General features: G+C 32.5%; 1 protein-coding gene across 1 annotated transcript; it reads right to left on the bottom strand.

Moving 5' to 3' along the window:
• Window positions 1-444: 444 nt before the first annotated feature.
• LOC146540392 (uncharacterized) lies at window positions 445-26411 on the bottom strand. The gene is made up of 10 exons (XM_085206488.1): window positions 25918-26411; window positions 13896-14006; window positions 12982-13095; window positions 12378-12522; window positions 12033-12255; window positions 11118-11229; window positions 9115-9213; window positions 8043-8129; window positions 6777-7854; window positions 445-6532 (listed from the first exon to the last, which is right to left on the bottom strand). The coding sequence occupies exons 1-10, from the start codon at window positions 26074-26076 to the stop codon at window positions 6477-6479; spliced, it is 2184 nt and encodes a 727-aa protein (XP_085062614.1). The 5' UTR covers window positions 26077-26411; the 3' UTR covers window positions 445-6476.
• Window positions 26412-26977: the final 566 nt, after the last annotated feature.

Consider the following 26977-nt stretch of genomic DNA (forward strand, 5'->3'; position numbering starts at 1 on the left):
TACTCTTCGTTATAAGTTAAAAAATATCTCAATTATATACATTAAAAAAATTAAAAATATTTTTTATAAAATTTAAGGTAAGAATATTTGAGTCTTGATGATATTATATAGAACCCAATTATAATGTCCCTATGCTTCGTTTTAAAATTTGGTTTGTTTTATTTTATATGTGTATCTAAAAATTATTTAAATATTGAAGTTATTCATTTTCTTCCTACTTTTTTTCTTTTATTTTCTTCTCAGTGTCAGGTTTTAACTTCTATTTTTTTTACACTATGTTTTGTTATAGAGTATTAGGATTGGAAAGGATTTTGATTTTTAATTTTACATTAAAAAATGCATTGTATACTTTTTATCTATTCATAATAGTGAACAGCTTATATGTTTCTCCAGTTAACAGTATTTTTCAAAAGTAAGCGAGAAATTAAAATTAAATAAAATTAGTATTTTCAACATTTTTATTAAGAAAACGGAAACAGTGAAAAAGTACATAACTGTAAATTGCAGTTGGTTACATTATTGTTTATATAAACAAATAATTTACAGTTAAATCGAAAACACATTTTTATTCTGTTCATTTTTTTCATCAGCGTGAGCACATAACGTTGAAATGAGACAAATGATTAAAAAAGTTAAGATTGAAAATATGCATATGGAAGAAATAACATTTATTTTTAAAGTTTTCATTCAAATAATATGATCATAAGTATATTCAAGATGCCAATAAAAATATTAATATATATGAAAAATCGAACAGGACAAAAATATCTTTCGAATAGTTAGACGTAAAGCAGATAAATATATTTTATATCGATATATAATATATGATACACGACAATTGTCTCGATTTCTGAACAATGAAATAAAACCGCAACACTGGAGCTGTCACAATCTCCACCGGAGGACGCACTTTAAAGTAAATAGTTCTATATTCAAATCCCACACAATCAATGTGCTATAATCAATCAGACAAAGAGACAATTGTGGAAACTTATGTTTCAGCAATAATTTATTTATACATTTACAATTTGCCAATATTTTCTAAGCATATATCACGCCAGTTCATAGGAACCGAACACTTAAATCTCAAAGGAGAACATTGTAAGTTAATCCGTCTCGATCTCGAGGATTTCGCAGAGTGTGGTGAGAATGGTATCGTAGCTCATAGAGATAAGACGAAGAGAAGCACTCTTAGATATATCTAAATAAGGGAGAAACTAGTCTCCAACTTCCTAAGAAGCGTTGTCAGTTATATCACCAGCCATAGCGGTGTTAATTATTTTTGAGCTTTTACACTTTTTTTTCAATATTTTACAATTTTTATACACGTTTATTAATATTTTACAAATACGTACAGCTTTATTACTAGCTTAGTCCTGTATCAAGTTGACATTTTCAAATTAACGGCGCTCATAGCAGTGCTCGCGGCTGCTGATTTCATATATTTAGGGTCAGACTTTTTAATTGTAACACCTAGAATTGATGAAAATCGACTATATCGAATATTCTTGCAAAGCTATTTACATATTTTACAAGGAAATGAGACAATAAATAATATTTGATATGAGCGTTTTTACAGTACGTACACAGATTCTAATATTGACTAACGATATTTAGGAAAACAACGAGAAAACTAAAATCACATATTAATTAAATACGATAAGACTACTTAAAATTTAACATTATTTTTTGGGATTTATATTGTTTTATACATCGCTTAATTACACTAACTGTCGCCGTTCATGATAATGGAGTGTCAGAACCATTGGCTTATCTAGAGATATTTTCTAGGCCTAGATGTAACCTTTTTTTTTTGGGGGGTGGGCACGGACAACAAACCCCCTCCCCCCTCATCGCTCTTCCTACCGACATGGTGAAAACGTTGTGGTGGGTGGTCTGACGTCGACCGCATCATTTCCTAATATTCACAAAATCCACAATACCTACCGACACGACAACTTTGTACAAGAGTGGTAAGAGTGGACATACGTTCCTAATGGACGCGACGTCAGACGCGAAGTACAGTACTCTAACCGAGTCGTGGCTGCTCCGTAAATGGCCAATTCTAGCTAGTCTTTGCGAGCAAATAACAACAAATTATGAAATATTTAAATTTAAAAAATCATCGTAATTTTTACATATCAGCTGACATTTTTTTTCTGTATATAACTCTGAATAAGTAATGAAATAACAAGGACAGACTATAAAAAAAATGTAATTGGTCATAAATGCATCGCACATCAAACTGGTTATCTTTGCTCTTTGTATAAATTGAAAAATAACTTTCTTTACAAAGAAACAATATATGTTAATTATTGTAGAAAATATTGTAATACGAATTTGAAAGTATTCATTTATGTAGTTTGATCCTTTTTTACATTGTAAGTTTAATAAATTAAGAGATCTTTCGACGTATACAAGTGGTTAGATTATTAATAAAAATAAAAACAATAGATAGATTATTAATAATCCACAGAAAGTACTAGAACATACTGTACTACATTCAGAACGGATAAATATATAGTGCACCAAATGTATGGTAATGTTAAATCTAAGTGTTTGTTACTATGCACAGATAGCTTTAAGTTTGAACGTCAAACTAAGAAAACATTGTCAGTATCAAAAACGAAATAGAATACAGGTTAAAATTTAAATTGAGAATGAACTTACTGATGAATCGATTTTAATAAATACATCAAAATCATCAATCGAGCCTTCAGAATCTAAATATCTGTCTCTATGAAATTGTTTATAGATAACTAAATACAACAAAAGTATTGAAAAAACATTTCTTACAGAGCGTGTAATAAATACATGGAAACATTTACTTAAAATTTTGGGCTAAAAACAATCTGAACGTCCCGCCAAAATCAAGACGTCTGGCAACACCTAAACTGCCAACAAAGCGCCGCGACGGCAACACTACACTATTTACATACCTTATATGTACATATAAACTTCAAATGTACAGTCGGACAAAAACCGTTAACGCACACTATTACATTTTTTTTTTATTTATATTATGACAGACATTTAAACACTAGCCGTACAAATTACTTACCGAGACAATAATTAACGATTAATAATTACGTTCACAAAAATATGATTTCACGTTCTAATTATTATTTTTTTTATCTGGACTAGCTTTGGGTCTTATAAATTCAGTCAGCCTTATGAGTCTAGGTCAAACTCGTAAATTAAAATAAAAAAAAACATATATAGGTAAAATATGAAATTCCGTGTAAAAATTTGAGCCCCATCAATGGCTTGATACCGTCGTGTGGTGGTGGTGATAGTGGTAGTGATAAATAAGAGCGTCACATATAATATCGTTATAACAAGTATAACGCCTTGTGGTCTCCGATCGATACTTAATAAACATTAGGAACATATCGAAATAAACTTTTAACAGTTAGTTGATAATCACGCAGACATAATCTGTAATATTTTAAAATTATGTTGTAATATAAAAAATAAATATATTTTCACGGTAAGATTTCATAAGAAAACAAATTATGCCAAAAATTTAAATTGCTGAAAATACCTCAATCTTCAAATTTGGTTATTTTAATTATTTAGTAAATATTTTCATTCTCACCATCCGAGTAGTTTAATTACCGATAAATATACCAATAAATGACACCGTCAATGGCTTTTATAGTGTTGGATAGTAAGTTCGATTCCCATTCGAGGAAATAATATATTTTATATTTTCATTTCCTCGAATCCCATGTCTGTCCCCCACTTTTCGTCGAATCCTGGCAGAAACTCACCCATTCAGCGGAAAGTGGAAAACAGAAGTGTCTTATTGGGAACGGCGCGTCTTAACGCTGCATTACGTCAGCATGCCCTATTATGTTCGGGCTACAGCATGAAGTTAAAAATATATATTTTACATAATAATAAAAAGGGCAAGTTTTAATTAATCAATAGAAATGGCTGAGATTGGTATAATCAGGAAACACATATCAACAAAAGCAGCTCTCATTGCCTGTAGGCATAATTAAAATAAAATTGAGACAACAATTCAAATGTAAGAACTTACATATTTGTGATTTTACAATACAAAACTCAGATTCATTCTCCTCACTGCATAATATGCTCAAATAACAAGCAAGTAATATTAAAAACTCCACAGATTGTGTCTGTTTGATTTTTATATAAAATAAAAGAAACTATAATATAACATATTATAATATAAGCAATTATCATTTTATCATTGGAAGACATGAGAAGTATATTGAAAAAAAAACCTCCTGTATATTGTCGCAATAAGATTTCGTATCCGAGTGTGGGTGCCACATATGAACCGAGTATCTAATGTTTAAACATTACAGTTAGTTTAGGCATAGTGAGATAATTTATTTAAAAACAGTATTATTAGATATTAATTATAGGTAGTTGGGACAACTCTTTTATTGTATATTTAATTTGATTATTTATACGCTACAAAACAATAGTGGAACACAATTTCACATTTGCATTTGTAGCGAATAAATTCAGGGCGCTGATATAGGGTGTTAACCAATTATATTTATAAATAATGTTAATGCTTCTGCAATACACCCACAGATATATAATATATTTAAAACTATACATAAATCTTAAAATAAATAGATGTCGTCAACGTAAGAGTGTAAATCTGCTAAATTCTTTCTTTGTTTCTTTATTATGTACCTATTTATACCATTCGAAAGGGAAAAAAAAGTGGAAATATTTTTTTAAAATCATGAAAGCCTTCTGATGATACATATCCACCGTTCTTTTTAAAATGCGTTATTCTCTCTGTCTCTCCTGATAATTTGCTTAATAGGCTGTTTTACACTAACAGATTTACACTTTAAGCCAACGATATTGTTTCTGTCCGTCTAATGGATGAACTTATATGTGACTACCAAATATTTATTTATATGATTTATTGAAATATATTTTTGTAACTTGTTTTACTAAATATTGGAAAAAAACAGGTTAATCGATTTTTGAGACAAATTTTAAATCATTTTAAATTTAATATATTAATAATCAGATAATAATCGAGTAATAATATTATATTTCATTTTAACCGTGTTCTAAATAAAATACTGGAATCACTCCCTGAAGTTCCGTGACACCCGTCTATCGTATTAAATAATACTTGTATTTACTACATAGTTGACGATAATTGTTCGAAAACATATTTATTTTCATCTATATATCTATATGTATTCGTAAATCATGTTATAAGCTAAGTTTTTTCGTTTTAGCCAATACAGTTCTTACAGTGATATTTTAACATATCAAATAAAGAATGTTCCAGTCACTACATAGACCGAATCAAAAAAGCCAGCCTATTTACGAGAAATATAAAGAAGATATTTATCATATTAGTGCACAATTGATTAACTTAATAAATCATTCATATATAAATATTATATTTTTTAAAGGCATTTTTAAGACTCAGCCGACATAATTAGTGTATTACAAGAATAACGATATTAAGACCCTTTTTTTCACTCATGGCCAGTTACGACTTATATTATCCTATTTACAATGTAAAATAGTAAAACTTAAAAATATATAACAAATTAAAAATAGGTAAGTAGTTAGAGAGAATCTATCATATTATCGTGATTACAACAAACTCAATCAAGCACAATAAACAACAAAAGGGGTGCTCCGTAGTCGGCGCCGCCCGGCCTCGATCGGCTATGTTGTTACTCGGCGTTATTCGACCTCGTTTATTTAGTATTATTTTTCACTTATTATTCAGAATTGCTGGGCAACTATGGACGCTGCTTACACACACCGGCACCGGTCGTGCAGACATATTTTATTTGACATATATGGCGACTCTAATAACTATGTATGTGCAATTATTGACATTTTCCTGATACGATGATAGTGAATATTCACTTCCAGTGCCGGCGTTTACATATACATATATTCTAATAGCTAGCACCAAGCGGCGAAGCGACACCAGACTATACCGAGCCCATAAATTATTAAAAATATAACTCAGATTGTAATATATATTTCTTTCATAAGTATGAAAAATTTATTATAATAATTAAATGCTCTAGACCATCTTATAAACAAAGCGAAGAATCGATTGTATTTACAATCAGCGCAGCTGGATTCGTATGTATAACAGATGTGGAAAAGATTTTAGTACGTTAAACCACATAGCTGTTACTGCACAAGTAAATACATAAATTCTAGCGGCACTGGTTGAAATTCAATATAAACGAATAAAAATATCATAGTGAAGTGATACTGAAGAAAACGAAAAGCGTGCTCTCGCTCAGCTAACACCAGCAGAGCGAAGCAATCACAACTTCTCGCCACCGGCCAGTATACACCAGAACCGCCACTCACACACTTTAGTCTTTGTAATGGTATTCGAACCGGTGCGTCCGCGCGCGACACTCGATAACAACACTTGTTTGTTGACACTTTATTTATATAGTCAATGTCTGCGTCATTTCGCAAGAACGTCTTTACTCGCTAAAGTAGCGCACCTTGCCGCCGCCGCACCGCACCACGTCGTCCCACGCTGCAAAAGTACGATAACATTAAGTTGTAATACAAAGATAAGGCATTCTGAAAAGTGTTTTTATATAAATTTTGTTAAAGTAGTAAGTTTAATATCAATATGAATAATAATAAATATATTATATTAGTTCAGTTTGATTATTCTTGTGGAAATATTTAAAGGATATTTAAAGAAATTTATCAATAGAGTCGGTCAATTTATGAGGTAGTTATCAAGGTTAAAAAGTATGTGGAAAGTGACCGACCGGCTCCCACGTAGTCGATGATCTGGTGCAGGTGCTGCGTGTCGGATGGCGGGGCGGGCGCCACGTAGCGCAGCGCCGCCCACGCCGCTGCGCCCGCGCCGCCCGCCTCGCGCAGCAGGTCGCAGCCTCCTCCCCCCGCGCCGCCCAGCAGTTGCTCGTTCACGTCGAACCCGAACGTGACACCGTCCATGTCCCGCGGCCGCGCGCCCGCCGCCAGCACCACGGCCGGCCGCCGGTCCGCCACCACGTCGGGTTCCTTGCGCTTGCCCGCCGCCATCTTGCGCGCGCGCGCTGCCCCCGACCCCGCGCCGCCGCCCGCTCCTCCACCTGCCACCGGGGGCGCCGCCGCGCAGTAGTTGCACGACTCGATCAGGTCGGGGATGTTGTGCCGCGTGCGCGCAATGTCGGCGTACGAGGCGTGAGGCGCGGGTGGCGCGGGCGGCGGCGGCAGCGGGGGCGGAGGAGGCGGCGGCGGCGGCGGGAGAGACGGGAGCGCAGTGACAGAGTCAGCGTCGTCGTTGGAGTCGTTGCTGCGATCGGAGGCGGGCGCGGAGGGTCGTGCGCGTGCACGGGGGTCGCGGTCATCGGCGCGGCGGCGCGGCTTGCGCTTTTTGGTGACGGTCTGGAAGTCGGTAAGCTCGTGAGGCGCGGGTGCGGCGTCGGCGTCGGCGGCGTCGCCCCAGGAGCGGCGTTCGGGCTTGGGCGGCGCGGGCGCGGCCGTGAGCTCCTCCAGCGTGGTGCGCGAGAGCTCCTCAAGCGAGGAGGCACGCTGCAACTTTGGCTCTTTGTCCTTGCGGCGCTCCGTGGAACGCTTCTTGGCGGCGCGCAGCTTGGCGGAGGGCGCGCGCGCGCCATCCGCGTGCGACTCGATGAAGCGCAGCACCTCGTTGAGGTCCTTGTTGCCCTGGTAGCCGTCGATCTCCTGTGACTTGATGATGGTCTCGTTCTTGGACGACTTCTTCCTTCGCGGCTTCTTGTGCTGACTAGATCCTGAGAGGGGTGAATTGAACCCTTGAACTGCGTTGCCGTTTTCATCAAGAGATTTCTGTAAACGGTAGTGCACAGTGAGTATAGGCACCTGAATAGAAAGGAAAAATAAATGTTAGATTGTTTAGACATCGGAGCAGACGTGCGGCTGACGATGAGGCGAGTCGGTCGACGTTTGCATTCTGACTGAGCGCTGAGTTAATTATTAATAATGATGATATATTTAAAGTCGTGCGTGCGTATGTGGTGTTCAAGCTTCGGGGACGGGTGTAGGTCTACCTTGTACTCGTCGATGTTGGAGAAGGTGGTAGAGGCGGGCCGCACCAGCGGGAGGCCGTTGAAGTTGCTCGATATCACGCTGCGAGGCTGCATGTATCATAATATACTTAGTTAGTAAGGAAATATAACATTTACCAGAATTAGTTCCCAATTTAATAACTCACACCGTTTACGATACTGATTGTATTAAAATATAAGTGTGTTATAGTACAACAATAGTTACCATTATTATGAATTTTAACATTTTTCTTATCTTATTAAATAGATTGTTCAAAGACCACCATTCAATTGATCCTATTAAATAGACATTGCTATACTATACGTTTATCGACATAGCGCCCCGACCGCGGACAGCTGTCACACAGTTATTTATTGTCCTTAACAGATTTTACATTCGTATTGTCATTTTTACAACCAAGAACCATTTCTTTTTTTTTCCACCAAAAAACATTTCTTAAAATAAAAATGAAATGGTATATATTCATTATAAAATAGAATCTTAAACATATAAAAAAAGTAAATCTATTATTTATGAAGGAGCAGAAATTTACAATAAATTACCTCAATATATAAAAACATCAAAAAATTTTTATAATTTTAAAACAAAATTAAAGGAACATTTTATAAAACTCAAATAGAATCCGACCCTGTATTATGATTTCTTCAAATGTGGGTAAACCTAACTTCATTGTAAACGGTCATGGTCAAATATGTTTAAATTATCTCAATGTACCCCCTTTCACTTACATTTGTTAATTGAGTATTTGATATTGTTTTCTTTTGTTATTTACCATGTTTTGGTGATTCAAACGCTCACATTGATTAATATGTACTAATTTAAGATAATTTTTGTATTTCTCTTTAAGTGAAATGTAATTTCTTTTGAGAAATAAATAAACTCTTTAACCACAAATGGTGTGAGTTATAAAATTCAAAAATATATTTTACAATATGAGTAAAATTGATTTCATGACTATTTTAACACTTTCAGTACTAAAGTTACATTACAAATATTCACTATTATTTAATTTTTACTGAATATCATATACACAAACACACAAAGTTTAGGTACCTTGGGGTCGACAGCGACAGTCGATGTGGAAGACGTGGTATTGCAACTTGTTACTACTTCGGGCGTCGTAATGCAGCTGAACGGTATCGCCGAATCCACCTGCGGAAGAAAACAATGCATTATATTATAAATTAATTAAGTTAATTTATTTCATTATCGACAGTGGTAAATTGCCAATATCCAGCTTACTTGTTAATTAATTCTAAAATATATTTTAAACTTGAGGTTGAAAGTATACAAACAAACTAAAAAGTGAACTGACTATGAGGCAAGGTGTGACGTTATGGGGTAAAGTAAAATAATGAGAATAGAATAATTATTATAATCTATCATTATGTATTGTAAGTATTAAATTAATTTTAATTCTAAATAATAAAATACACAAAACCTATATTTTGGTTAAGTTGAATAAGTTAGGTTAGTTAGTTCATTTAAATATTTCTGTTAGTGGCTATAAGGGAAAATTGTCAATTTACTTACAAATTTATATTTTTTAAATAGTTATCTTCAGATAACTATTTAAAAAATTTAGTAGACGATATAGATAAATGAGCAGAAAATATATGAAAATGATAGTTTTTTTAACTGTTATTGGCAACATAGCAAATGTCGACCAAATTGATTTATGCAAGTCCTACCTCTAGATCCTTGATTGGTTTCTTTTTAACAGATTCTGATTTTTCACTATCACTATATAGAAGCATTTTCAAAGCATTTTTACTTATATTTCTTTTCACTACATTAGAATCTACTTCTTTTTGTATTTTCTTAGATTTCTTATTAGTTTTTTTACTGACTTCGATGTTTTTAGTATTGTTACCAGGAATTTCTTTCACTTTAACAGTTTCGTTTGTGTTATAAGCAGCTGTGAGGAAGCTTTTGGGAAGCGTTAGAAAAATATAAGCGTTATTCTGCAGTTCAGCTACGACAAACTGTTCATTTGGTTTTTGCACATCCTTTGTTGAAAGAATTGCAATTTCTTTTGTAGTTTCCTTTTCAACTATACCGCTTAGATCTAATTCTGTATCAACATTCGAATTATCACCTGATATTATGTTTTTATTGTCATTTTGTAAATCACCTTTATTATTATTATTATTTATTTCTATATTTTCTATTAGTTTATGTTGTGATGCCACAAACTCTGGAAAAGAACTACATTTTGTTGTATTGCTAGGTAAGATATTTACAAGTTCAATTTCAACGACATTTGAAGTTTCTAAGGAATTGTTAGAGACTGTTTCAATCATCTCAATTTCTGTGTAATTTCCTTTCACTTGACTGCCAGTACATTCTTGATTAGTTTGAAGATCTTTACATTCTAAACTTGTTTGATTATATAAATTCTCAGTTTTACTACTTATTTCGTTTTGAGATTTCTTTTTTTTCTTTATGACAGACTTTGTTTTTTTAGATTTTGTGTCTTCCACGACTGTAGGCTTACCTATAGTCATATTTCTAAAATTCTTAGGATTTCTTATCGACACACTAGGTGCTACTAAATCATGACCTACTCTCTCTCTATATTTTTTTCTTAAACTAATATCACTTTCGGTATAATTAAAACCGTTTCTATCGTTTCTAATATAATCACAAGTAGCTTTATCTTTATTGTTACAAATATTTTCATAAAACGGATCTTTATATTTCTTATCATTGATATCTTTCAATCTAGCACTCCCATCTACCACTTCGCTAGCGTCCATCCCAGTGTGACCATCCACATAATTCCTTTTATTGGTTTGTAACACTGAGTTTTGAATAAACGATTTATTTACATACATAGAATTTCTACAAGTATTTGATTTAATATTCAAATCGAGATCAGAATATTTATATAGGTCCCTGTACCAATTATTGACACTGTGCAACCACACCGAGTCGGTATACTTGTCGTCGACTTCGTGGTCGTGGTGGTGATGGTGGTGGCGGCGGTGCGGGCCGCGCGGGTCACCACGCGTGCAGCTGGCGGTGGTGGTGGCGGGGGGCGGGGGAGTACGCACCTGATTGGAGGCGGTGGTGGTGGTGACCGCGCGGCCCGAACACACGCTGCCGCTGCCGATCTCGAGCGTGGCGCGCGCCGTGTACGTCATCGGGAACATCGGCGCTCTCCTTCTATGCAACCAAGATAAAGTATAAGTTACTGTACAAAAGTCCCTAAGGTCGATTATTACGGTGATAATTACAGTTGTGAGTTCGATTCCTACTTCATTATTTTGACTCTAATAACAATATTAAACACGGTATTGACTTCCGTAATTAATACATAATTTCTCGAAAATTAAACGGAAAAATACAGAATAAAGCAGCAAAGCACAACACGCAATGCTTCCAGAATTCGGCAGAAAATGGGGAACGGAGTGTCTTAACACTAGGTACCCTCTGTCTACGCTGCTGTGTGCGGGATACAGTGTGAAGCTGAAGTAGTTAACGCTAGGTTCCCTGAGTGTACCCTGCTATATGCAGGATACAGCGTGAGTAAGTAAGTTTACTCTATATACACACATTCTGTTAACCATATAATTCTCTTTTTAATCAAATATAAGATTGTTTATGATTATATCACGGTTCAAGACATCTGAAGGGGATTCTACGAGCGTTAATTAAGAATGTCTTTGACTGTTGGGCACCGTTGTGACGTGGACTTGCTGTAAAATAGATCTGTCTTAGCAGAGTGTATGGCTGAAGAGTGGATTCTGCCAATCTAACGAGCGTTTCCTATAGCAACAGCGTAATTGGGTTTCAGGACAACTTAATAAGGGGTATTGGGGGGGTGCTTGAATGATGAGAGTTTGTGTTGGAATATGCGCACTCGTATAGTAGCACTTGGCTAAACATTTATAGCATTCCTGTAATGGTTAACATCCAAAGTATTTGGGTGGATCCTCGTCACATAGGTTCTAGGGGCCTGCTCGTACCTGACTTCGTCGCTGGCGGGGGCGGCGAGGGCGGTGGGGGCGGCGGGTGGCGGCGCGGGGGGCTCGAGGGGCGCGGGCGCGGGCTCAGGCGCGTTGGCGTCGCCGGCCGACACGCGGCGCTCGGCCAGCGGTGGCGGGTTGACGCAGCGCACGGTGGCCAGGTAGCCGCCACGCGCCGCGCCCGCCACTTCGTACCGGCTCGCCTCCTCGCTCAGCAGGAAGGCTGAAATATTTTAAATACTAGTAAATGTGTGCTCATCGTAGCAACCTACAGGTTGCTATGCACAGTTGGTGCAAGTGCGAAAAACGGAGTGTCTTAACACTGGGTGCTCTCTGCCTACGTACATTTATCCACGCCCGACGGCAGGCTGCCGCCGTGGTGGGCGCGCGCCGACACGGTGGCGGCGGGCGGCGCGGCGTGTGAGTGCGCGTGGCCGTGCGCGCGCCCGCGCCTCGGCGCCGTCTCACCCGCTATCGCCGCTACCAGGTCCTGGAAAATATATTACGTTGATATAGATCGCGCCACGAATTATGATGTCTTAGAAAACAGGCCCAAATTAGAGTCGCGCATATACAAATCGTGAAAACTTTAGTCTTGTGAGTTAGTAAAAAACTAAATAACTAATAACAGAATAAATAAAAAATAAAAACTTGATGCAGTGTGCAGTGCAGAATTTTTAAAGCCATATACAAAAGAGTACTGGTAGGTACGCAGTGCGGACGGTGATGCCCTTCCCATAACTCTTATTGCGTCCCTTATATAATAAAATTCATGGAATTACTATCTTCAAAAATTATATATATTGCTAATTAGTTAAGTATAAACTGGTCAAACAATAAACAAAATTAGATAATATATAATTTCCCTTACCATATTATTACAACACAAATATATAAAAAAAACTAATGTATGTCCATTTTACATAAAACAATGAAGTGATCAAATTACTTGTAAGCTCGAGTGATGCTCGCGCCGACCGCGCCCGCGCCGACCGCCGCGCCCCGCGCCCACGTCTCGCGTTGCCGCCTCGCACTCCTGCTCCTCCGCTTCTTGTAGTAAATTCTGAAATTACAATTTTACATATAAACATTTAATATAAGTCAATATGTTTGTTTGTTGAGCTTCACGCTGTGTCCAATACGTAGTCGTCCTACCACGAGTACCTATTGTCGGTGTTCCCATTAAGACACTTCTGTTCCCCACTTTCCACCGAATTTTCGAGACATTGTGTGTTGTCTGTCAGAAGCAAGAGGCTGGATAATTAGTTTTTTGTCATATCACTGAGCCATACTAACCGTATAGGTGAATACTATAGACATTGCTTCGTCACTAATATGATTACTACATAAATCGTGACATTCCAGTTTAGCACTTTGATAATGTAATAAGAGGTAATATATTATACATATATTCATTGCATGTGGTGTATGTGGCCCTTTACATAAGTCTATTTTTTAAAGAAACATATGCTCGTAGATAATAAAATAATAATTAATAAATAATAAATAGCCTTAATAATAACAGCTTATAAATGGCATATATTTAGCATCGCCATATCAATGTTTAACGATACAATTAATAAAACGTGCACCTCCTTCATGTGTTCACGACAAGGCTACAATTTTAGTATATGTTTATATAATTAATAAGAATATAAGCAAGAAATTAGTTATTTCTTCAAAATGAAAATCATGTGCTAACTTAACTATTATGATTTTATTTCACTTAAAGCTCAATTTTATTAAACTAACAGTTTGAAAGTCAGATTAACTAAATTACGGTGACCACGCTGAAGAAGTCTAGGTATATCGAAAACATTAAAGTTTTGTTACTTAAGAAAATTAATAAATATTTGAAAATACCTTAAATAGACTACTTTTCCCCTCGCGATCTTTGGGACATTTGTAATTGATAGCCTCATCTAGTAAAGCACGCAGCTGACCATCGTCGAGTGTCTCCACATACTTGTCGTTCTGAAACAAAATATTTATATCAATTATAATTGTTTAAATTGTTTTAAAGTATTTTATATCAGTAGGCAGATATTTAATACCATTCCACGAAAACCACACAATGCAGTTGTGATATTATCTATATTGTAAATAATTACCACATTGAAAAATTATTATTATTATTGGTAATTGTAAATTATGAAAACAACATAATTAAATTATTAAAAATCTGGGCTTTTATATCTAAACTTATATTTAAATTACGTAAAATAACCAACTTAATTAAATATCTATTTAATGGTGTTATGAGTTATGACCTACAGTTGTACATGTGTGTAAAATTTAATAATTATAATAACCCAAATATCATTTTTATTTATGAGTTATGCCAAAATGCTTAAAAAATAATTAATAACATACTATAAATATTATTATATTTTTGTAGTGCACTATAATGATTTCTACAATGCAAATTAATAAAATAAAATATATGGTTGCTTATAATAATGTAATTTTTGAGGAAAATGTCTGGAATTGGATCAGTCATTGTTTGCGTTTGCCATTGTTAAAAAGGTGTATCAATTACAAAACTACTGTACAAAAAATCTTTTTTTTTTCTAATAATACAAGTAGATCACATTTGTTTGAGTTTATATAAAGTACATAAAATTGTATAGACATTATTTTGTATACTTGTCAATAGTTGTCAGTGAGTCATATTATTTAACTACCCACATATATTATAATTGTCTAAGATTTCTTATGTAGTGTTTCTAATTTGTATGACAGCCTAATCTGAGACGTAGCAATGGACGAACGAATAAACCTGTACTAAATTATGCTTTTATTCTGAACCCTGTTATACATTGTATTAAGTCACATAGGGATATTTCTATTAATCTATCTAATATACAAACATTCATAGCTGCTAAGTTTATGTTAGTGATATTTTCTTTAAAACAGCTCAGTAATATTTTATAAGACAAAGTTTATTATAAAAAAAAATTAAGTTGATTATTAAAAAAAACCTCTCCTATATAAAAAAAAAGGAGAATATTATGCACTGTTACTATGGTTACCAGGTATTGTTTAGAATAGAATAGTTAAGAGTTAATTGCAAAAGATCAGTTTATTTTAATATATTATTAACATATTTATAGGACATGCACAGCATAAAATATGTTGATTATTTGCCGTTCTTCTTGTATGCTACACATGAATATGAAAGTATTAATAACAATTACATTAAACATTACATTTAAAAAGTATTCAAAACTTTTAAGTTACATTTGTTTAATAAAAAAATATTACTATAATATTAAACAATATTTTACCAGTGTTAAAAAACATCTGCTATTGAGAAAGAGAAAAAAAAACACCACAAATGATAATGTTTATATTCTCACAAACGTTCACATACAACAGTCAATCCTACCTCAATCTCCTAATAGAAACCCTTACTAATTAATTATAATTTTTCTTTTTTGCCAGTTATAGTTCACAAACTTTGAAAACTAAAGTTTTAAACAGATTTTAGTAGGTAGATTCACTTAACTCATAAAGTATGAGTACACTTAAAATATAAGAGTTCATTAGTAGGTAATTAAATGATAAGATAACTGGGGAGACTCTTGTAGCATCATTTGTAACATCATTAGAGTGTTTTAAAACCTGTTATTTTGTATTTCAAATATGAGAAGACTTAGAAATTTTAAAAGTATTTGTAAAGTAGGGAATGGGACTGTATTAATGGGCCCAGAGTGTCTTAACGCTAGTTTCCCAGGTTCTCTCAGCCTACTCTGCTAAGTGCGGGATACAGCGTGAAGTTAAAAAAAAAGATCATCGAGAAATCATCTCAATATTATATTGAGAAATTAATATCGCGACGGTTGTAGGTTCGATTCCCAGTCGGGGAAATTAATTATTTACATCTGCTCGCCCTATCACAACAAAGAGCGCCGTTGAGTTCCAGCATTCTCGAATTCCGAGTGAAACCGGACAATATAGTATATCTTCTCGTCTTGCTGCCTCCTATATGAGATATAAAATAAATTCGCTATTATTTGAATTCTTATATAAAAAATTAACAAATTTATATGTGGGCATTATTATATGTATAAATAAGACAAATTATCGATAATCGTTACGTCACGCATAATTGCGCAATTATAGCGAATTAGTATTAGCAAAACAGTTTGATAGTAACTAAGTACTAACTGTATGACAATACAAAATGCAATAGTATTATTCTCCTACTTTCAAAAAATTAAAGTATATCTGTAGAGAAAATACTATAATATTAGAGATAGAGATAGTCTAGTGAAAATATAATTTAAAAAAAAACGCAAAAAAAGTAGTAACAAAAATAATGAAAAAGTGTTTACAAAAAAAAGTAAATTAGGTCAATAGGTTCGATGTCTACAGCAAAACTTTAAAAGAAACCGATGTTTGTTACAGACGCGTAACTAATTTCGTAATTATGTTCCGGTCGATTGGATGCTGAATCATTAAATTCAAGGCCCGCCGCGCAAATCCTATGAATATCCAAGTATTGTCATAGAAAAAACATAATATACTATATATTATACTTAAAATGTAGGTTTTTCTATAAATAGATAGTAGCTATAGTAGAGGCCCGCCGTGGCGCGTGGGCACAAGGACTGTGACTGTAAGCGCGACAGATTGTGGGTTCAATTCCCATTCGAGGAAATGAAATATATAACATTTTCATTTCTTCGCTCTGTTCCAGGAACCGACTGACTTAACACTAGGTTCCCTATGTCTACCCAGCAGCAGCAAAAGAAGACACTAGTTATAAACTTAAGTAAAATGACTGCAGTCGTGAATCTCAGTCGTCGTTGTAATTCTTGCCTAATAAGCAGTAATAAGATCATCAATACTTATATTAGATAATTTGCTTAGAGAAGTGCATTTAATGCTGATTCACTGCTCGTAAGCTACGAGATCGAAACAAACAGGTGGAGATTGCCAGTTCGTATATAATTATTTATCTGATACTGATTATAAGGAAACATATCAGAAAAAGTAATATATATATATTTTTTTAATGTTGCAACACTTAATAAAAACAGTAAAATTTTTGCGAAGAAAACGAAAAGTCAAATAAAAATAGTCATAAAAATAACTTTTTCGCTTATCACTGTTAATAAAACAATAAAAAGATGTTTCATATTTTCTGAAATAAAAACTATTTATTACATTTAAATACACATATCTACTGATAATGTTATTATTACACCTTATAGTTATATATATACATTAGTATATCTACTGTATATAGGTACTCTACGTATACGTTTTAAGCATACATAAATTAAAAAAAAAAATTCAAACCAAGATCAAAGAAAAAAAAAAACACCAGTGACACATAGAAGCGTTTAATATTTAGTGAGCTTCAGAAAAATAAAAAAACGGTAAACGTTCTGCTTGACGATAACGGAGCATCCAAGATTGCATTCGCTATAGAAGATTTACTGTAAATTCAATTTTATTACTTGGTTGTTAGCGTTAATTTTGACAATGGGAGTCTATGTCGTATTGCGGATCGTGACAGGCCGGCACGTCAACTCCTAGCGTTGGTGACGAATGGCCACGAGCCAATATTTTAGATGCGACATACTGTCTCGCCATAACTGTTGGCGTTTTCAAAAAAAAAAACGATACAATTTCACGTGCAAAATGTTATAAAGTGAAAAAAAAAAGCTACGCTTCACGCTGCACCATATAATAGCAGGGAAGGTAACGGGAACCTATTGTTATGATACCCCGTTCCCCACTTTCTGGAGAATTTTCGAAGGATTGTGCGTCGAGTGGCGTGGTGTGAGTGAACCCCTGCGCCACAAGGATCATCTCAACTATGTAATTAAGTATTATAATTAATGTAGAACAAAAAGAAAGAAACAGTCTATTCTATAATAAGAAAAGATACCAGCAGATTTTGGAAAACGAAAAGTCTATTGGATAAAGGAAGCTATGGTTGAAAAGGTCAGGGCCGGAGCAAGGATAACTGGGCAGCACTGGGATCAATACGCCTCTGTTTATATATGTAGATGCAGTATATTTCTTTTTTACAAAATCAACACAGTTTTATATTATTACTTGTTTAGTAATTTAAAAAAGATAAGAGCTACAATGATTTTTAATAACTTCTAAAGAAAATGAACGATTAATTCTACAGTTGTGACGATCGTTCAATGTTTATTGAGGTCAGGGTGGAAACAAACACAACATCATTAATCTTTAAGCCTTTCAGCCATTAAATCCAATAAAATTAAAGAAATCGAAAACTTTTCCTTTTTAAAAACAAATCTATGTATATTTATTATTTTCAATATGTTTACACTTTAAGTTAAGCAGCAAAATACGAACCTAAGTTCAATAATTTACAGTGTACACACTTTTTGAATACAAAAAAGTTTTTAGTTAAAAAAAATCTAAAAACACACTTTTTTCAACAGAACACATTAATAAGACAATGTAATGAACACAAGCTCGATATGCTTACTAGTAGGCATCCCAAGGTTCTACAAGCCATCTTCCAATTCCATCATCAGACCAACTCGACGGTACCATGGTATTGTACTGTCATCTAATCTACATTTAATTGCCCAGTGTCATGATGATACAACAATTAGAATTTAATTCAGATTCTTAAGATTTGACCTAATAAAAGCATGTTAAAAAGATATACAATCCTTAATATTTTTTTTATAAGGGGGATGGATTTTTACAAGGGAGGGAGGAGGATGGGGGGCGGTGTATGGATTGTCATAAATTTGTGCGAATATGGGCGGCGTACAGCGCTCGAAAAGGTCAGGGACGAACCGGAAAGAAGGGACATTATATCCGGAGGATAATTGGATCAATCTGCGTATATATATATATATATATATATATATATATATATATATATATATATATGTACATCTTACGTAGCTTTCATTCTCTTCTATTAATGATTAAAAAAGTATTTCTAATGATTTCGTATAATTTACTCTTATGTCATAACTAAATAACTATCAGCGCATACTTCTAATACAAAAAATATTCCACTGGATTTATTACAGGATTTCTTGTAAGTTGGTGGCAGCCGAAAATGACGTGCTATTTTTACGATAAGCTGCAGTACTGGAGAAATGCCAAAATATTTTGGGGATCCGTAGATCCTGGTGACATAAGGCAAATAGTAAATTACTTTTTAGTTGTTTTCTTTGTGTACATAAACAAAATAATATTTCAAAATAAAATATTTACCTATATTATAGTTTCCACGTATAGTTATTTTATAAGGCAAAAGCAATAATTACGGCCGTTATAGAAAATTTAAGGAACAAGTAAGTATTATTTTTAGCTAAGGCGTCGTGGTTATTTGGACAATTTCACTATAATAAATGATGTCCAAAACGGTGCACGCCATGTTGGACACACACACACACGCACGCGGCACTATGATACACACACCGACTGAGACATCAACTAAAAATAAATCATTATCTTCACTACTCGTTGGCTGATTCATTAAAAAATGCATTTGGCTAAAGTTGACAAAATAGCTTTTTTTTTCTCTTTGGGATCGTGTTAAAATAATATTGATATTATTGACAAACAATTGGCGATCAACGAAAAATTCACAATGGCGATACTGTTGGGAGCAAATAATAAAAATAAGTTGAAAAATTTGTTTGGCAGAACGAGATAATCTTGGATACTAACGGTTCGAATTGAAAAATTATTTTTGTATCGAAAAATTAATTTATTAAGAAAGCTGTGATAGGCATATAAATATATTACATCACTTTTAACTTTTCGATTTAAGCCATTGTAGGTACCACATGGTCAGAATTACCTCGGACACTGAGAATGTATGACACAAATAAATCTTAGTTTATAGTTATTTCATTTGACTATGCGAGCGAAGCCGTAGTGTAAAAGCTAGTTAAAAATTAAGTTTTATTTAATTTAAATAAAATATATAGCATTAACTACATTTAATTTTTTAAATACGTCTAGAAGATATTTATTCTTGTTTAATTATTCACAATAAATTCATTATTCCAGTACCAGCTGATCTATTCAATCTTTATAATTAATGGGCATAAAACTCCTAAGTAATTCTATTTAAAACAGTAAAAAAAAACAACCTCAAGGAATCCAATTTATAGGCAAATGTCGTCATTTATTAGATTTCGCGTCAGATCCCTGTTTATTGATTCTTTATTATGTGCCAATATGGCATCTTTCCATTTTGAAAAGATTTCACCTTTTAACGATGACACAAATATATATTAATCAAATATTAATATATTAGTTTGTATATTTAATACGATTCTAATTTGCTAAAAGTATTTAAAAATATATCCCTATATTTAAGTTGAACCAGCTTTGTTATACCTTTAGTGTGTTTAAAGTATTAATCATGTTTTTATATTAACAAGAAATACGATCAGAATGAAAAAAAACTACTTTTTTACGTGGCATTATTGACTTTCAGGCAGCAGTTGTAGTGCTTTAGCTAACCTCATAGCGCCAGTCAAATACATAATATTATATTATCAAATATATTATGTACAGTTAACCATAGCAACCATTACAAATATACATGTAGGTATTTTTGGTTTTGGTTTAATTTTATTTTAAATATATTTAAGACTTTACTTTTATTATTTATTCAAATAGTTACATTTTAATTTCATCAGATATTATGGAATTTGTACCTTTTTCGGTCTGGATATGTTATGTTAGTATATTGTAGTGAGATGTGTGAACGTTTATTATAGCTAATAACCGAAACTTTCCGTCTTCTACCAAAGACGAAAATTTTGATTACAATACAAATGTACATTACGAAAAATAAATAACAAGTTTTTACATTTTTACGCCAAACTTGGTTCATCATCATACAACGGTAACAACGTAACGGTACGAGTAAGCACTTCCATTTGTCTTAAGTCTATGTTTTTCTTTAGTTTAGGTAGGTAGGCAAAAGGGCAGACACTCCGTTCCTATTAAAATACTTTCGTTCCCCGTTTCTGTTCCCTCGAGTGGGAATTGTTGTGACTCTCTGACACCAAGGCTTCTGTATATATGTATTACATGTGTATATTAATGTTATAGATTAGTTCAGGTAGAACGGAAGGTACCTTCTGTATAATCAATAGTTTAGAACACCTTTGTATATTAGGTATAGTGTTGCATGGAATTTGGGAGTTTCAGCTTCCAGCCAGTAAATATTTAATTAGAGCTAATTATGCGACGTGCTCCATGAAAGTTGGATTGTATCTGCTACTAGCAATCTGTATAATTTCTGTATTCTACATATTATTCTATATAATTATAATAAATGTAGATGGATAGATTCATAGAAGATTACTCTAAGATCTAATGATAAAGAATTAGTTAATAAATAACATAAATACGTCCAATTTAAATTATTACTTTTTGTAATATTTTTTTATTCCACAAATAATACTTATTTAAAAAATAAAAATAAAAAATAATAATGAATAATTTCATTATTATTTTTTATTTTTATTTTTATCAGTTTTATAATTATAAATTACTTTATTTTTAACTATAAAACTAATTTTAATTAAAAAAAAAATAATAAAAATATTTTTTTTTTCCTGAAAATGATAAATAATCTACTTTCAATTTTTGATCCTTCAACAAATAGTGCAATATGTGTAAGTATTTAACGATATTAATATCTAATCTATATATATATAAAATCGAAAGGTCACTCACTCATCACGAAATCTCAGAAACTACATGTGCTAGGAATCTCAAATTTTGCATAGGAGTTACTTATAGGACGTAGGAGCTCGCTAAGACGGGAATTTGCAATATTCGACTTCTAAGGGGTTATTTTTGGGATCGAAAGTTTGTATGAAACTTCGTTACTACAAATGTTAGAAGTCTCAAATTTTGCATAACGTCACTAGGACGTAGTCATGGAGACAGAAATTAATAATAACATAATTCACGCGGGTGAAACCGCGAGCGGGCCGCTAGTAGTTAATAAATCTATAGGTGATAAGTTTATTATTTTTAAAAAGTAAAATATCAATTTGTTATACAAAAATATATTGTAGGTATTATAATATCTTACATAGTAATAATGTACTTTTAACTTTTAAATTTTACTTTTGCTTTAAAAATGTCTTATCTAAAATTACTTTTTAACTACATTTTAATATTATTTTTACTTACACACGATTACGCTTTGATCTTCTAAAATATTATCACTTGAAATTATGATCACTTAATAAAGTTCTCTCTCTCTCTCTCTCTCTGCCCTATCTAGCACTTTTCGCCGGCAATACTTACTTACTTACTAGTATACTTATCATGGTAACAAATGGAAATTACTACTGGACTTAGAGCATTATGGCGTAACAAGTAATTTTACACATGTATTGTGTATATCCAGAGGCCAGTCGCCTTTAAACGCGACTGATTGTGGGTTTCATTCCCACTCGAGGAAATAAAATATTTATTTAAAATATATATTTCCATTAATTCACTCTGGTGTCCACCACCACGCATCACGCAATGCCTCCTGAATTCAGCGAAAAGTAGGAAACGGAGTGTCTTGATACAAGGTTCCCTCTGCCTACCCCGCTATGTGCGGGATACAGCGTGAAACAGTTTTTTTTTTAATGTACCTATATATAAACTGACCAAAAAAATATCGTAAGGTCAAACAATATGGAGCTACAAGCTTCCGTTACAACAAAACGTAACCCTACACCGCGCATTGTCCGCCACCACAGCACGATACCCCCAGCCGCACGATATCTATGCCACAGCCCACAACCACTAGCCGGAAAGTTTTTAAATTTAAATTACGTGAAAGTGTTACAGTTGGTGATTAACTAATTACACATTACTTTCACATATATATATATATATATATATATATATATATATATATATATTAATTATATTTTTTTATTTTATCATATTGTTTATAAAAAAATAGATAAAATCATCAATCAAAACAAAGTATGTCAATATTGTTCGGTCCATCCCTATAAAATTCTACTTATAACTGCATTTTAGTAGTACAAATGTTAATAATAAAATACTATAATATTTCTGATTTATATAATCAAACAAATATATATCGAAAGCGAATGGATTAAGTAAATATTTATATTATATTTAAGGTGTTTTTGAACTATAAGTATTTACAGAATTTGTGGGAATGGCGAGATAGAATGGTACCCACATAAAATGAAGGTACCTTAATAAAAAAAAATCTTTTATACAATACCTGAAATTCTAATTTAGTTTTGCATAAAATGTAGCTTTAAATGTGAATCATTATGTATAATGAAAACATATCTTTTTTTATTCCAGAATTCCTCCTGTTATTTCAAACAATTACACAAATATGTACATATATGAATATGACATTTTATTATGACAGCATTACAAAAGAAGTTATCAAATGTAAAAAAACTGGTTGAATTAGCAGTAGAATGTTATGTAATATACATGTCTGTTATACATTAGCATATGATAGAATTTTGTTTGATTAATAGTAATAACATAACTCTTAAAATATATACCAACTACAACATGATACAGCATGAAGCAGCATGGTGATTTGATTTGTTTTTATTTAATATTTGGCCTGGAGTGCTTAAAAGGACAAAGTGGAATGCAAGTCACTAAATAAAGTCCAAATCTTACTAATATTTATTTTAATACAATAAAAGGATTTTCTTATGTCTTTACCAGCAACCAAAGGATAGAAATAATGTTTTCAGTTTTATATTAAAATGCTACAGATAAATAATCCAATTCAAATTTTAATAATGCATAAACAAGCAAGCTTAGATTTTCCATGTAGGTTAATATTTAGCTTGGTAAAAAACCTCTACAGAAATGTGTAAGGTGGCTTATTAATTACTTTTATCAATATTACACTTTTAAAAAATATATAAATGTATTTTAGTTTTCTGTTTACAGAACATATATGTTAATAAATATGAACTTTTTTTATTAACAATTACATAATAAATAAGCTAAGTAAACAAAAAAGTTATATTTTATATAGAATTTATATTTAAACAAAGAAATGTGAATTGTCACCAGATATGCATATCATATTGTGTGCACACAATTATGATATTGTTCAAAAGTAGCTCAAATCAAAAACGTTTTGAAACAACACCTTTATAACATTACCAAATGAAAGATGATACCATTTATATTTAGAATATGTTATGTTTTTCCTAAAAAAAATGTTGTATAGAACTATCTGGTTATTTACAACATATTAACCAATTCTTCCCAACTCGGTAGAATACAATCTGCATATGGTTATCTCTCACAGAGACAAAAAGGTCCATGTCAATAAACTCAATATAAGAGTAAAAGAAGAAGGTGAATACTGAACATGATTTCCCGAAAGTCTCTTAGTGGTCCTCAAAATTTCGAAATGAAATATACAAAAATAAAAAGAAAAAACAAATACACAAACTTTTTACAAATTGATCAAGTATTAGGATACACAAACACAAGAACAAATGCTTATTCCAATGGAATGCATCTTTCTATTTGTGGATAATATATAAGCAGCAAACTGCTGTATTGAAAAAATATAATATATTAATTAAAATAAATTATATAGGCTTTTAATGTATTATATGTTTGTAAGCTGACTGTAAGCATTATGGAAATAAGAAAAATGATAGTTGTGGGTTCAATCCTCAAGACATTATTTTCATTATCCCCCCACCATAAATGGAACACAAGTCTTGTGTTGAGACACAATGCCCTCAAAATTATAAAATACAATGTTTCAACATTAGGTTCTCTTTTAATATATACATGAAGCTTAAAAAACCCTTTATTTTAAAATTACCAATGCATGAGCAATAAAATAGCATCTTTTTAAGTTCTTTCTTAATGTCAGTTGTTAATTACAATTATCAAAAATTACAATTTGTAAGTGAAATGCCCATTTTATATACTATAATATTTTTATAGAAAATTCATAAAATTCTTTTTGTGTGAGTTTTTGGTAGTATATCTCTAAGAAGCCACTCAATACTCACTATACATACTATGAGTGAAATCCTATTAAAATCTGTAATCCTATGAAATATTTTCTAATTATAATTTGTCCCTCAATTTGTAATCATATTTTTTTTAACTATCCATATACTAAAACGCAATTGTTTTTGTATAAATACTTTTAATTATATTTAAAAATTATCATAATATTTAATTACTTTTCATTTCAAAGTAACAAAAATGAATAAAATATTATAAAGTTTACCTCATGTTTTATTTAATGTATATAAAAAGATAATTATGGAAGTGTCTGTGAAATTTATTAAATATTGCCTTTAAAAAAAATCTATGAACCAATTTATCAAATATCAATATTACAATGATATTTCTTAATAGTAAGATAACTTAATACATACAATGTCAATATCAAAAAAGTTACTTGTAATGTATCGTATTATCATAAGATATGGCATATTCTGATCGTTTACATTTTCCTCAGTAAATGTAATGGAACTTGACATTAAATTGAGCTAGTTTTATAATGATAACAAAATAACTTAAAAAATCATACATTTTTTAATTATTTCACATCAATGGAATAATTATTAACATTCTAAATACCTATTGCGAAAATATTTCGTGCTAAAACTAAATACATACAGAATAAAATATAATCAAAAAAATGTTGCATATATTTGACGTTTATGCTTAATTTAATCCTTCGCCATTTTCGTTACTTATGCTTTTTATAAACGTCAAAATAAATTCAACTTGTGCAAGACAGACACGAGATAATATTAACAGTGTTGTTATAAATGCATGAATATAAATAACAGAGAATTTAGAAGCTTGCTTGCAGTATAAATATCGGAAAAGGTCAGCTTACCACTACATCGTTGGCACCCGCTGTCACGGCTTTATGGTCTGGGTTCGTGGGATGTTCCTTAATATGGTTATACAGTACTTTTGAGTCGTCTGTCGAATTGTTAGTTAGATTTTTATCCGGAGCTTTAGGTTCCTTATCATACTCCGGTGGAGGAGCCATCTTGAAGGAAGAGCAGACAGATGACACAAGTCTTATGACTTTTGCACACTGAATTCACTCTATTTCTTTAAACTATGTACACAAAATAAACATTAAGCCATTTTTATGTATGTTATACAAATTATAACTATAGTTCTTATATTTCGCGAAACCGAAGTCATCATTTTCGACGAGTTTGAGCTAACATTTTTACAATTATTTTAGCGATAATGGTGACTTAACTACATCCGCGCCCCCAATCCTAAACGGAGAAAATTGAAATAACTTTTTTTTTCAGCCAGCAACACCAGTGTCTAGCTTTTAATTTCGATGAAAAACAAAGTTATCATATCATTAAAAACTTTTTTAAAATAAAATAATCCCCTTCCATGATTACAGTAATATTTAAGACTCAAGAAATTTACAAATTCAACTATTTTTTTATTGCATAAATTACAATTACCGATTATTGCTATTTGATTGATACTATGTAATGACGATTCATAGGCTGAAATAATAATTTATTAAATTATTATATTTTTTAAATACAGTGTATATAATATATTTTATTTAGAAAAAAATAAAAAATTAAATCAGCTTCACGCTATATCCCGCACACAGCAGGGTATTCCCCATCATTCCCCACTTTCTGCCGAATTCTGGATGCATTGCGTGTTGAGTGGCAGAACTATATAGTTATAGAGTATAATATTCCTTGCTAAAGTTGCAACTGGCGTATTTCACTTCAATATGCTGATTGACAATAATATTATACTGTATACATCAATGATCATTTTATAGTACAAAGTATCTTTGTTATTTATTGATATTGTATGTTTAGACATATACATATTTTAGATGTTTAATATTAGTTTAGAAACGAAAATATAAATACATAAGCCAAAATCTCTGTTTAGTTTTA

This window comes from Heliconius melpomene, chromosome 2 (genome assembly GCF_056956725.1).
Source record: "Heliconius melpomene rosina isolate 202511_hmr_F chromosome 2, ASM5695672v1, whole genome shotgun sequence".
Lineage (NCBI taxonomy): Eukaryota > Metazoa > Arthropoda > Insecta > Lepidoptera > Nymphalidae > Heliconius > Heliconius melpomene.